The sequence below is a fragment of the Salvia hispanica genome, chromosome 4 (genome assembly GCF_023119035.1).
Source record: "Salvia hispanica cultivar TCC Black 2014 chromosome 4, UniMelb_Shisp_WGS_1.0, whole genome shotgun sequence".
NCBI lineage: Eukaryota > Viridiplantae > Streptophyta > Magnoliopsida > Lamiales > Lamiaceae > Salvia > Salvia hispanica.
In genome coordinates this window covers 3,773,925-3,787,672 of record NC_062968.1, presented here as the reverse complement: position 1 = coordinate 3,787,672, position 13,748 = coordinate 3,773,925, and the positions used below count along the sequence as shown (strand labels likewise).

Genomic DNA, 13,748 nt, shown 5'->3' with positions numbered 1-13,748 from the left:
GGAGCTATTGTGCGGCTTCTCTTTCGTTTTCACACTTTATTTTTATACGAAAAAGGATGCATGTGCAAAGTTGACGACTTTGACGATAAGATGGAACTTAGTTAACTGTCCGAAATCATGATAGAGGGTGGTTCTCTCAGCTAATCATCTTCAGTAAAGTGTACATCTAAAAAGAATAACTTATTCTCCAACTATAAGAAAATATGTACCAATATGGGTGACAAGGAGCAAGAGAGTAGTTGCAGGGCAATAAAAGAAATAAATACTAATGAATCTACTTACAATCAATCAAAGACGTAGTTGCTACAAGAATGAGCTTAACTCTTCTCTCCCCACTTTCTAATAATAACACTCTTCTATTATATGAGCAACAAAAATGAATGCAAATTGTAGCCGCACAGACTGGCAGATTCTGTCGTATTTACTAGTGGAACACCTCAACTTCGACGGAGACCGACTCAAGCTCTACATATATGCAAGAAAAAAAATGCTCTTCATTATGTATTTTGCATCAAAATATCCATGAATCAACCTTTAGCCTGTCAGGAGAAAGCAGAGGTGATTTAAGTTTACGAGGACAGATACTGCAAATTCTTTAGCTTAAACCAAATCAAGAATGACTTACCTTAGCCATTTGAGGCACCTGTCTGGAAGTACCAGCATCTCCGCTTCTTTTGAATGGCTTTTTCAGGGCAGACGGAGTAGGTAAAGGTGAAGAGGAGTCTGTTGGAACTGAAGAACTCCTTTGGGATTCTTCCAGTGCTTGCTTCAAGATCTCCACTACTTGACTCATACTTGGCCGATCTTTTGGATTCTTGTTCAAGCAGCTATCAGCTAATTTTGCGATTCTTCTCGCAGCGGGTAGGGAGTATTGGTTTTGGAGACGTGGATCCATGATCATGCTAAACCTCTTACCATCCACAGGGAACTGTTTCACCCATCCTAGTAGTTTCTGTTCTGCTGATGGGAGGTTTCTGTCCAAGGTCCGTCGCCCTGCGAGTATCTCATACAGAACAACTCCAAAGCTCCATATATCGCTCTTGACTGACAAATGGCCGGTCTCAACATATTCTGGAGCAGCATATCCACGTGTGCCTACAGGCTAACATCGAAGGAGGCAAAATCAAGAAACATGAGATCTAATGAGAAAAAACATGTATGCTAGATTAACTTCTCGGGTATATGACTTCTGCAACTGAAGCACTAAGTATGTCAGGCATATTAGATAAGAAGCAAACAGCATTGATAACTGTAGCATCAATAAGAATAAAAATGCAAATATCTAGTAGAAAAGTGGAAAATGACTGAGCAATCTATGAATTTCCTTAGAATAACATTAAAGGGATATGAATGTATGTCATTATATTGCTTCACTTAATAGAGAACATAGAGTCATTACAAGATATGTTATATTTAACATAAATATCAATAAACTCTTTGACAGTATCAAACTTTTCCATATTCCACGACAAAAAGAAACAGAACAATGCTTTCAAACTACAACATTGAGATTGAATTTACCCCCCAAGCAAGGAAGTGTTTAAAATCAATGGTTTTCAATAGTTTCTAAAAAGCAGTATTCAACTATCAAGCATTCCATCCACTTACCGCAGTAGAGACATGAGTTCGGTTTCCTGTAGGGCCTTCTCTTGCTAGACCAAAGTCAGAAAGTCTGGGATTGAAGTCCGAGTCCAGTAGAACATTAGATGATTTGAAATCTCGATAAATCACCTATACATGTACGCGTAAATATAAACTAAGAAAAATTCCTATGAAAACAAAATGTGAGACATAGTATACATGGACGTTAGACACCCTGTTAATGCATGTCTGCCTCACCAAGTGATCTATGTCTAACATTTGAGTACCTTTTGTATGTTTATTATGACATTAGAATCCCAAAGAGTAATATACATATACAATGACACAGCATATGATGGCTGTGCTACACTAGAATCTTATAGAAACATTATAAGATCGAAGTTCAATATCTTCAGGATTATATATGGATTCAAGTAACTCAAGTTCAATAAACGCATCTAGCCTACAAAAAGCTTTTACAAACCCTGTATTCTTGCCAAATATGTACCTGGACTTCCAAACCCTCGTGTAGATATGCCATTCCTTGAGCAGCTCCAAGGATAATGCTTAGTCGCCTTATCCAAGGAATCGTTGGCACAGACCTATTAAATAGGTGGTCTTCCAAGCTTTTATTTTGCATGTACTCATAAACCAACAGTCGTTGAATGCCTCTTTCGCCATCCACAGCACAATATCCCAAAAGCTTGACTAGATTGGGGTGATCTAGCACTCCAAGGAATTGTACCTCTGCAATCCATTGCTTATGGCCCTATAAGCCAAATGAAAAGAGAATATCAGCTAAATAAAGCTTAAGTTTGAGTTTGATATTCACATAGTTCACGCCTAAAATCCATACAACATGAAGTGGCACTTTTCTCTAGTCTATTCCACCATACTAACAGAGTCGAATTCATTCATAATGCTAAAGAGATGTCCAGCTCGAGCGTTTCGGGACACTATAGACAGGTCACTAACCCTCCATTCCTACATTCTGCAGATGTGACAGCAAGTTCTATCTTTCCAGTTTAAGGAATATGACTATTCTCAGGAACTAAGGGTTGAAGAGTATAGATAAGTATCGTTACAATGTTGCATGTATATATTCATATATCCTCTATTTGATGAATTTCTGGTAAATAAAGACGACTGAAATTCGAAAATTCACTCCCAACAATAATGATCAATAGGTAGTTGTATATCAAACTCTTCTCAAGGCTACAATGCCTAATTCTGCGAGAAGCAGGCTGAGCAGCATATGATAATAGAATAATACCTGCAGGCCCTGCGTGTTGAGCTTCTTGATGGCAACAATGATGGGAGGGCCGTCGCCTCCATCCGCGGGCTTGATCGAGCCCTTGTACACGCTCCCGAACCCGCCCTCTCCGATCTTAAGCAGCCTATTGAAACTATTGGTTGCTTCTTTGAGCTCCGAGAGAGAGAAAACCCTCAGGCTCCCCTCCCTCTCTCTGTACATTTCCGGTATGCTCCGAGCGGAGGAAGACGGCAGAGAACCAGTAGATTTAGCCACGCGATTACCACTTGCGCCTGAATTGTTGGTGGCGCCTAATTCAGGCGCGGAATTCCCGCCTCTTTTGCACTTACGTTTGAATATGTAGAAGCAACTCATAATTTTGCGATCACAACCAACTCAGCTCTGAAATTCGGAGAGAAGTGAAGATTATGATGAATTGATGATGATTATGAAGGTTGGATTGAAGAGTGGGAAACAAAAAAAGTTAAAAGAATTGCTCTGTTTTACCGATCAAAATGGTGAGAATTCCGCATGTAGAAAGATAAGTGAATTGATGGGTGAGAAGAAAATCAGAACTTGATAGAAATGCAATGGCAATAGAAACGTATATGAGAGGTAAAAGCAACTGGAGAACACAAGCGTAGGAGAAAGAGGGAGAGAAAGCGTGTAAATGGACTAGTCAAATGAATAGTGGAAATGCTATCTGTTTCGAACTGCGGTTTCCATTTTGGGATGTTTTCTAATTTCCAAGTAATAATAAACACTTTTTTTCTTATTAATAATAATATTGGTAATTAACAAAGTTAATTTAGTGTTAATTCATTCCAAGAGATGGACTCTGACATTATTTTAGTTTTTTTTGGTAATTTTTCTTCAAGGATGATAATTTTATTTTAATTTTTTTTATATTGTTTACGAGTTATCACATGGAGTAGTATTATTTTGTTTTTATTTAATATAGATATGGTTAAAAAATAGAGGGAAATTTTTTTTTTTTATCGCCACTTTTGCCAAAGTATCAATTTTGATTTGTATTCTTTTAATAAAGAGAAAAAAAAAATTAAGAGAGATAAATAAAATCTTTTAGCAAAGAAGAGAGAATAAATAGATTGAAATGTCCATGAGCCTGAGAGTATTTTCATCGTTTGAAATAGCAAGAAAGTAGTTCAAAAGATATTACATTGAAGTTAATGAACCTGAAAAGGTTTTGAAAATGTTACATACCAAAATTGATTACTTAGCAAAGTTCACGGAAAAAAAATGTTTCCTTTAAAAAATATACTCCATATAATTCAAAATTACATGGAGTAATATATATTTTGTATTTAAATCCGCGATTATAATTTGTCACACACTACGCATGTCATCGAGCTAATTTATGAATTCATAAATAATGTATGGTTGAGTATGAATTTGTTGCGCTTTGATAGCGATGTTGAAGTTGCAATGTGATGTTTTTATTTGCATTTAATAAAAATTAGCAAACGTGTATGATACATCATTATTTCTATCATAAAACTAAACTAAAGCGAAATAAAAAAAACTTGTGTTAAGGAATTAAATTATTATGGACGTGAAAAGGATTGAAGTGAAGAAGAAAGCGTGCCCACGCAATTGTACGTGAGCTGACTGAATATGTTTCTTGGTCTTTGGTCAATTCTATCTCCCAAATATTCATTGCCTCTTTATCATCTTTTATTCAACTACCCACCGTCTTCATTGTTGAATAGTAGTATATTCACATTATTTATGTTTTTTCTAATAATCCAAGATGTTAAAATGTAGAGATTTAGAGTTCATCCAGTCCCCCTACCTCAAAAAATAAAATTATAGTATCACATCGATTTCAATTATGTACAATGTTGTATGAACGAGCAACATATCCTTAGGGTATCAGCAATAGAACATAATATATATGATTGAAATTCTATAATTAAAATCTTAAAATACCTATTTAACTAGTTTAATACATAATATACGTAAAAAAGATAAAATAATACAATACGCGAATACGTACAAATTAATAAAGAGATGGAAAAAATAAAATAATAACAAAATGGAACATAGACACTCACGTAGAGAACATAATATATATGTAGGTTGTGCTGAGTATGTGATTGACCTAGTAGTTGAGTATTTAATCTCAGAGACCAAAGATCTCGGGTTAGAGTCCACCATGAAAGGACCTTTAAATGTCCATTCGTTTGCCTATAAACAAAATACACACAGGACGGCTCGCCAGTCGGCACTATTCTCTCATATGCGAACTGCCCGTCCCTTTGCCTTCTTTGCGTTGGCTCACTGTCGTTCGACGGAACGGGTTGGTCAGCCTGCATTGCTGAAAGCTTTAAGAATGTTATTACCCACTAGAACTCTTGTGGTTAATTTCTGAACACACATTCAAATAAGTGGAATATGATTATTCCTTTCCCCCCTCAGTTTGAACTTGAATCTTTAGTCATTTTCTGATAATAATTGGAAATTGGTTTCCTTCTACAATCCCTCAATTTGAAATTTGAAAATTGAGATCATTGATGCTTTTGAGCTTGACCAATATGTTGAAATGTCTAATACTCGAGGTCCCTCAGTTTATTAAGTTTGACCATTTTAGTCGTTAAGCTTGATTGCTGATTAAGTCTTTCTATATACAATAAAAAAGTCTGGGGATGGGATGTCCATAGACTACATCATTTTTTAATTATTTTTTACTTGTAGATTACATCACATTCAAGGAGGAGTAATTGTTCCTTAATGCTGGGAGATTAAATTAAATAATTAAGTTTTACTGGCCATGTGATTCTTGTGAGTTTAGCCTTTTTAGGTACTCCAATTTAATTGAAGAGTCAAGCAAAATAACTTGACAAAAATTTGAGACTATAAACATATTCTGGCCTTTCAATAAAAATTATATTTAGACATGTAGGACAATGGATTGAAATTTTTTTATCTGATTCGAACAGAAATACAACAAATTACTAACAATATTATACACATATACTACTGCCAACATCTCTTAACAATTGTTTTGCTTAAACAAAGAGTAATTCTATCCACAAAAGTAAAAGTATGGAGTATTAATTCTAATCAATTTCATCGTGGAGATACTACTCTTTTGATTAAGTTTTTAACCCATTCTTTTATCATTTTCATATACTATGCAAGTAAAATTGCATAAAGGAATTTATTTTTTTAGGGAAATCTAATGTATTAAAAATTACTACTAATTCGTCTTTTCAACTTGATGCACAAATGATATTTGAGGAGGGGCATTGCTTCCAGATAAAATTGATGATTTGGAGGGAATTCACTATATTTCCTAATCAAACATTGAGCTTGTCTTGTGCTTTGGGCTTTATAACGTTGATGCAACGGGCATTCGTCGTCAACGGGCATTTGTCGTGTTTATGGATCGAAAGTTGCGAGGAGACCTCACAGGAGACCAAAATAGACTTTGAAAGTTGGACTTCAGTCACAACTCACAAGTACTCTTTCATAGAGATGGTGTTGTTTCAATACTCGATTCATCATCTAACAAAACACATGAACAAATGCATATATAAAGATTAAGGAATGCCAGCCGCATATACACCGAAGATTTCTCATCCAAATGTAAAAGAATCAACTCTTTGAGAAGATACAAGGTATAAATATGTTGTTGGAAATTATGGAAGCTGCCTCCTAAAAAATATGTGATTGGTGGATAGAAGAAGATCACGCTTATATCAATTGATATATCTGTCCAGCCCTGACTTTGATGAACTCGACCCCTCGGCTACCTAGCCAATCAAATTTCATCCATTCAAACTCCAGATAGTCGATATTTGGTAACCACGAGATTCTGCATTCATCAATCAGAAATCCATAGAAGTCTCCGAGCAGGTACAGGAGGAGCTAATCCTGGTATATCTCGAATATCTTTGTTATTTGGGTTCACAATCTGAAAATTCAGCCACACCAACATCTTAGAAAAAGCTCCATCACATACATAATCACAATACACCACTCAAAACGAACTGCATTGCTCATACAACTTATAAGCAAACATAAACAAGTCAATAAAACATGTTACAAATGTTACCCATGTTATTCAGGGATCTGCTTCAAACTACACATCGTATTTATGGATGTGGTACAAACATAATTAGCATCTATAAGCGACTTGAACTAAACCTATAGGTCACTTGTATAGAACCCTATATAGTCAATTTGCAATATTTGCTAAGTGCAAAATTTGGTACAGTATATAGCGTAGGTTTGTAGATACAGCGTAAGTGACTTACAAAACATGTTGGTCGGATAAAACTAGAAGTCTCAAAGTCCATCGTTTTCCAGAGAATAAATATAGTCATGACAAAAAAATCATATAAACATAGATGCCTATATGATCTTGGCTCTACCAATTGTAGGTCAAAGAAGAAAATTTTCAACAGGCAATTTTCCAGAATAACATGTGTCCAATGGTAAGAAATATCGAGCCATTTAATTGTAAGAAAAATACAAAAAGGAAAAGCAAACAGGTATCTGACCTTCACTATAATGACTGCTATGACACCAACAACAATAAGGAAAAGGAGAGCCATGATACACCGATCAGTTGCAACCTGAATAAGAAACCAAATTATTTGAACTTGTATAATGAAAAGAGTTAGACATATCAAAGCAGACCAGTGTTCATTTAAAATATTCACCTGCCTACCAATTTCCTTTACTAGCTTAGAGGCCTTCTTAATTGAAAAATGGATGGAGTCCAGTTCATTCACGATTCTGCTCATCTGTTCAGTCTGAAAAATAACACAAGATGCAAAAACTTATAGGCAACTGTCAGGTATAAGATTTTTCCTAGAAAAGTGAACCTTTTCACTCTTCTTGATGCAAAACACACCTGAGCTTTGAGTGCGGCAGATGTCTCTGTCCCCACATTAATGGTCTCATGAACAACCTAAAAAAGAAGAAGAAAATGGATCTTATTAGGGATTTATGATTCAAACTTTTAGTGGATACAAAATTCACCTCACATGATCTAAATAAAAGTACGTAGCAGACAATGAATACTGATATATGAATGCCTTAGCACATAGCGAGATTTTTTTTCTATCCCTGATCTTTCAGTAGGAGGATCTAAATGTGAATCTTTACTTATTCTTAGAGTTATGAAGAGACATGAAACAAAGGTGTTGATATTAAAACGAATTTTTCAGATGTTACAGCTTACTAGCCATACAAGAAAAAAGCAGGATATAGACAGTACAACTTCAAATTAAAACGTGTCTAAATGGAAAGATGCCAACCTCCACTTATTATTGTTGTCAGTACTAGTAAAAGGAATTTTTGACCTCACAGATCATATAGCAAGAGAAGTCATGACTCAGCATACATAATAAAATAATCTTGAAATGCAATTGTGCATTCCAATTTATAGACCTTTTGAGCTCTGTCAATTGCTTGATCAGTCTCATCCATCATATTATTTCCATGATCCATAAGCTGCTGATTTGTCATATCTGCAATACAAAAAATCCACATTCATCTTTGTCATATAGATTTGCTAGAAGGAAAATAAATGGATAAAAATGCATTGAATTGTTTCTGCCAGTGTAAACTGTGTCCAGATTTTAAACATAAGAATCCACATGAGGTTGTGTGCTATGCCACCATGAATAACCACGAGACCAGAATAGAATTATCCTTATGACAGAGCAGCAGAAGTTCTACACTACAGCTTCTTGAAGGATAAAACGAACACTTTAGCTACTAAACAATGTTTAGTAAAATAGAGAATGATAAAGAAGAAAGGATAGAAAGATAAAAAGAAAGTGAAGAAATCACATGATGATTCATCATCAAGCTCATAAAAAGTACTAATTAGTAGGAGTTTGATTATTTGACTCTTTAGTGATTGGATCCGAGTTTCTTCCTTGAGGCAGATCATTTTCAACCAGCTGAGAACAGACTACATGCCCAGGGACTACTCTTTTTACCCTTACTTTTATGCATTGGATCAAAGCGATATATTAATAGTGAAGGATAACAAAATGTTGACAATAATATCATAATATATCATTTATAACCCAATAATTTTGTTTTCCCTCAGGATCTCATAGTGTTTGCTACTCCCACCTTGGAGTATCCTTATCCATCTAGAAATAACTGAACCCGACAAAATTGCAAGTGTGAATCACTGTAATTCCCCTTTTTCTTGTCCATTGATTCTAGGATCATTGGAAATATTTTCAAGCATGGATGGTCTATCAAGCATCTGATGGATGGTTCTTACTTGAAGCAAGCAAGACATTATCTTCTGCATACCCTTCACCCGGGCCCTCGAAAAGATCCACTCGCTTATTTTCAAGACTACTTGAATACCTACAGCATTGTAAAAGAAAAACGGTTAAAATTACAAGTCCTTACGTCTGTTATACTCAATTGTCTTAGAATAACGTACGAAATGTGTCATCGTCCAATTCCAATTATCCTGAAGGAACTTACTGTTTCTTGAGAGCGACATATGAGTTCAACTCTTTGATCTGCATGATAAGGCAGGGAACTTCAGAGATATTTTAAGTAAAAGAAAAGTGGCCTCTAGGATCTAGAGAAAAATAAAGGTTTCAGAAAGTAGAACTCACCATTGACTGCTTTTTCTCATTAAGCATCTTGTTTGTGCTAGGGTCATTTTTGTACAGTTGAAAAACCCAAAAGTTGATCAATATCTTCTACATCTTAGTATTGGACTATTGGTGTCAACGACTCAACCTTGTCCATCAGGTCCACGGTGAAGATAAGAAACCACTGCAATCGATTCTACCCCATAAACAAGATTCAACACCCAACGGTCCCAACCGACTCAAGTAAAAACAACAAGCATATTAGAACTCTCTAATCGAATCCTGGCATATATCTTCCAATGCACATTCATAAAGTGGATCACCACCAGTTCCACTATCTTACCATGCACAATCTGAGCACCTAATTAAAAACACATCCATCCATTCACCACACGATATTCAATATTAAACTCAAACCACCTACTTGTAATTGCAATTAAGCAAAGCACTTTCCTGCGAAAAGCTAAGTCGAAAGTTCACATATCAACTCAGGTCAACAAGAAGAAAAGCAAACATCTTCCAATCCATTACCTCTTACATTCGCGCATCTTATCGGTAAGCTCCTCCAGCTGCCGGCTTCGCCGGGTGGAGTCCTTAATTTTCTCCAATTTTTGAAATCCATTCCTTCACAATGCAATCAATAATAATCAATACATCGAATGCCAATAAAAGGTTCAACATCTATTTACCTTCAGAAAATCAATCAGAAAGGGGAAAATTAATTGAAAACGAAAGCTTACGATAGAGCTCGAAATATATCTTGAATCTGGCCCTCGATCTCAGCGAGCTCTTCGCTCACCATCTTTTGCAGGGAGTCAATAACAGGATTGCGAGTCGGAGATCTTCAAATCAAAGACAAAAATCCACCGCAAAAATAGCCGTTGTATAATAGACCATCTCCCCAGACCAGAATATTTTACTTACATTTTTTATTATTTTATGTCTTGAATAAAAATGGACAATATATAACACAAAATAACTTAATTAAAATTTGACAAAGAAAAAGAGTAAAAAAAGGTACGTCAGTGCTGGGAAACATTTGTGCGTGTCCACATCACTTCGATCAAGTTCTCTTAGAGTTGTGAATGAAGTAGAATGTCATGGAACGGAGAATGAAAGGTATTTATACAATTTGAAATTAAAAATAATAAAAAAAGAGTGAATTTAAAAAATAGTTTTTGGACTATGGGTTTATCTCGCTTATAGTCCATGGACTTTAAAAATATTGTCAGTAGTCCCTGGACTAAAGATTTATCTCGAAATTGGTCATTTTAACTTTTTTTTGTACGAAAATACCCTTTTGGAGGTTTTGGGGGGTTTGGGCAATTTGGTCTTTTTACACTTTTAACATTTTAAATATGATATTATTTTAGTTATATACTAAATCTGGTATATTTCAAAATTATCATTCTTCTTCTCTTTTGTCATCCTTCACTTTGTTTCTTTATTTTCAATATTTGATTCAATTTTACAAAATTTTAAATTTCAATTTTTAAATATCAATAAATTTTTTTAATTATAAAAAAGTATTAAATAACAAAAATTAATAGTCATAATCAACATTTGATAGTGTATACTATTTAATCAATAAGGTATAACAACGTCTTAGTTTTAGTCAATATTTAATAACTTTAATCATAAATAAATCATATAACATAATTTATTCTGAAATAAATATGCATCTAATGTAAGACTAATATAATTTTCGTTTATTAATTTGAAAACAATCAAAATTTACTAGAAAATTTCAACAAAAACACTCCTATATAAAATTTTTAGTAGGTTCAAGTTTTTAGTCAACTTCATAATATTTAATCACAATCAATTATAACAACCGAACGAACGAAGGCTAAATAGAATAGCTCTTATTTTTCCATCATGATTAATATTATTTTTCTGTACTTCTTCAATTCAGCTGAATATTATATTAAATAACAAAAATTAATAGTTTTAATCAATATTTATAGTATCCATGTATTGATAGTTTTATTTAAAAAATTTTATTAATATTTAAAAATTAAAATTTAAAATTTAATTTTATAAAATTAAATCTAATATTGAAATAAAAAAAATAAAGTGAAGGATGATAAAATGGAAGAAGAGTGATAATTTTGAAAAAATAATATCAAGGTTAGTACATAACTGAAATAATATCGGATTTAAAATGTTAAAAGTGTAAAAAGACCAAATTGCCCAAACCCCCCAAAAGGGCATTTTCATACCAAAAAAAGCCAAAATGACCAATTTCGAGATAAACTCTTAGTCCAGGGACTACTGACAATATTTTTAAAGTCCAGAGACTATAGGCGAGATAAACTCACAGTCCATGGACCATTTTTTAAGTTCACTTAAAAAAAAAAATCCAAAACCCATCCCCCTAAAACCACCCCACGGGCCACCTCCCATTTTGGCGCAACTCCCCTGTCTACAGTGGGCGTCAGGATAGGCTACGCCTCTTCCGATGCCCATCGCGGCGCCCTCCATCGTCCCCACACCCGTCCCTGAGAATTGAGATCGTCCCTGACACATGGAGGAGTCGCGCGCCGATAGCTCCCCTCCCCTATGCCCACTGTAAGTGCTCTAATGACGCATATATTTATATTATTTTTAAGAAATTGCAAATGTTTATCCTGTATTAGTGATTCGAATATATCAATTTATCAATGGAATTTAGTATATGATTGTATATAATGTACCAAATCACTCTAATAATTTAACACTTAATGCATTACGGAACTCAACTACAAAATCATCTCACGCATTCTCATGGTGTTGATTTGGCAACATATGAGTACTTATCAAATATATTAGAGCATCCGCAAAGCGGGCTCGATGCGGGCTCGGTCTCGTCTCGACGAGACGAGCCAGCATCGAGACAGCGTTGCGAGGCTCGTCTCGTCTCAACGAGACGAAACATCTCGTCGCGCGACGCGATCCGGCGAGGCCGGCCTCGAGCTGGCAAGACGACGCGCGCGCCCACGTGGCGCGCGCTGGAGCTTTGCGTGACGCCTACTCGCCGGCCCGTGAGTGGGCGTCGTAATTATGACATAATAATTTTTTTTATTTAATAAAAAAAAATAAAAAAATTCAAACGGTCAAATGACCATTGGGAACAAAACGGTCGAATTTTTAATTTTTTTTTTTTTTTTTTTTTTAATTCTTCTATAAATATACTCCATACTCCATTCACCATTTTACACACAAACACTATTCTCATTCCTCATTCCTCTTCCATTTTACACACAAACACTACTCTCAAATTGTTGAAAAAATGTCCGGCGATGGAAACTCCGGCGGGCGGCTCCAGCAGGCGGCGCTCCGGCGGGTTCGACTTGTACTCGTTCGACGATTGGGCGAGCATGTACAAGCTGTTTGGGTACTCCCGGTTCGTCGCCGGGCACCCAAGGCTCGACGACCCCGCCGGCGTACCAAACACCACATTTTGATGTGGATGCATTGTTAGAGTTTGTATACTAGAAATCGCGTTTCGAGTGATTGAATACTGTAAAACTCTTATTTTATTTTCCAATGAATAAAAAAATTATTTTTGTCATAATGTTGTTATGTTTTACATTTAATGGATGTTAATGCATGTTTAAATGTATAAGTTAACTTAACAAAGTCTAAGTCTTTGTTTCAGTAGACCGGTTGTGGGCGTCGTCCACTTTAAGGTAATACGGTCAGTTCTAAACAAAGAAAAATATGAATTTCACAACCTAGATGGAATTGGACTATCCATCGAGAAAGGTTGCAATGTCGAGTCCGTATATTTCTAAGCCTTACTGAAATAAGATGACATTGGTGTGGTATAGCACTGAACGGATCTAACAGCAAGACTTGCCTTAGGCTATCTACGAAAGGTGAGGTCTTGATAAATATTTATTTCTTAATCAATGTAGGTTAGCATTGAGCATACGGTATTGATTATGCATTGCTTTGACTTATCAAATGGTGCGGGTTTTTCGTAGCCCAATTATCCCGATATATTGGGTAGTGGTGATCGATACAAAGATTATTTTAATGATTATTTAATTCTTTAATTAATAGATATCATTAAAAATAATATTATTTAATGAAATAAAATATTTTGGGAAGATTTCCCTAGATTTTAGGAATATTTGGATTATTTTCTATATCTATGAATATTTTATATCCTAGATGATATAGATGAGAATAATTTAATAGTTTCCTAAATATAATATATCTAGAATCTATAATAAGATAGATATATATATATAAGATTACATTAAATAATATAATTAATATTCTTCCTAATCTTGAACTTGGAAATTATATGAATTTAATTTTTCATG

The 13,748-nt window shown here is 34.9% G+C and overlaps 2 protein-coding genes across 3 annotated transcripts; both read right to left on the bottom strand.

The window, feature by feature from the left end:
- Positions 1-239: 239 nt before the first annotated feature.
- Positions 240-3,516, bottom strand: LOC125217871 (probable serine/threonine-protein kinase PBL19). Of its 2 annotated transcripts, XM_048119440.1 has the most exons (6): positions 3,341-3,516; positions 2,855-3,235; positions 2,090-2,350; positions 1,609-1,731; positions 626-1,102; positions 240-539 (listed from the first exon to the last, which is right to left on the bottom strand). In XM_048119440.1, the coding sequence occupies exons 2-6, from the start codon at positions 3,206-3,208 to the stop codon at positions 528-530; spliced, it is 1,227 nt and encodes a 408-aa protein (XP_047975397.1). In that variant the 5' UTR covers positions 3,209-3,235; positions 3,341-3,516; the 3' UTR covers positions 240-527. The 2 variants fall into 2 exon arrangements, with proteins under 2 accessions (XP_047975397.1, XP_047975396.1); XM_048119439.1 differs by having other exon boundaries at positions 2,855-3,516.
- A 2,846-nt stretch (positions 3,517-6,362) lies between these two features.
- LOC125218876 (novel plant SNARE 11) lies at positions 6,363-10,313 on the bottom strand. The gene is made up of 10 exons (XM_048120665.1): positions 10,176-10,313; positions 9,967-10,059; positions 9,457-9,538; positions 9,320-9,357; positions 9,108-9,196; positions 8,255-8,334; positions 7,716-7,772; positions 7,522-7,614; positions 7,360-7,434; positions 6,363-6,770 (listed from the first exon to the last, which is right to left on the bottom strand). Exons 1-10 carry the CDS (start codon positions 10,235-10,237, stop codon positions 6,681-6,683), a joined length of 759 nt encoding a protein of 252 aa, XP_047976622.1. The 5' UTR covers positions 10,238-10,313; the 3' UTR covers positions 6,363-6,680.
- Positions 10,314-13,748: the final 3,435 nt, after the last annotated feature.

What these genes read in the sequence shown, in the direction of transcription:
- LOC125217871 (XM_048119439.1), bottom strand. Translation starts at nt 3,208, where the DNA reads ATGAGTTGCTTCTACATATTCAAACGTAAGTGCAAAAGAGGCGGGAAT. An exon ending in TCAACACGCAGGGCCTGCAG is followed by an intron (nt 2,351 to 2,854) that starts GTATTATTCTAT and finishes TTTGGCTTATAG; the next exon opens with GGCCATAAGCAATGGATTGC. An exon ending in GAACTCATGTCTCTACTGCG is followed by an intron (nt 1,103 to 1,608) that starts GTAAGTGGATGG and finishes CTTCGATGTTAG; the next exon opens with CCTGTAGGCACACGTGGATA.
- LOC125218876 (XM_048120665.1), bottom strand. Translation starts at nt 10,237, where the DNA reads ATGGTGAGCGAAGAGCTCGCTGAGATCGAGGGCCAGATTCAAGATATA. An exon ending in GATATATTTCGAGCTCTATC is followed by an intron (nt 10,060 to 10,175) that starts GTAAGCTTTCGT and finishes TGCATTGTGAAG; the next exon opens with GAATGGATTTCAAAAATTGG. An exon ending in CTGCCGCACTCAAAGCTCAG is followed by an intron (nt 7,615 to 7,715) that starts GTGTGTTTTGCA and finishes GTTATTTTTCAG; the next exon opens with ACTGAACAGATGAGCAGAAT.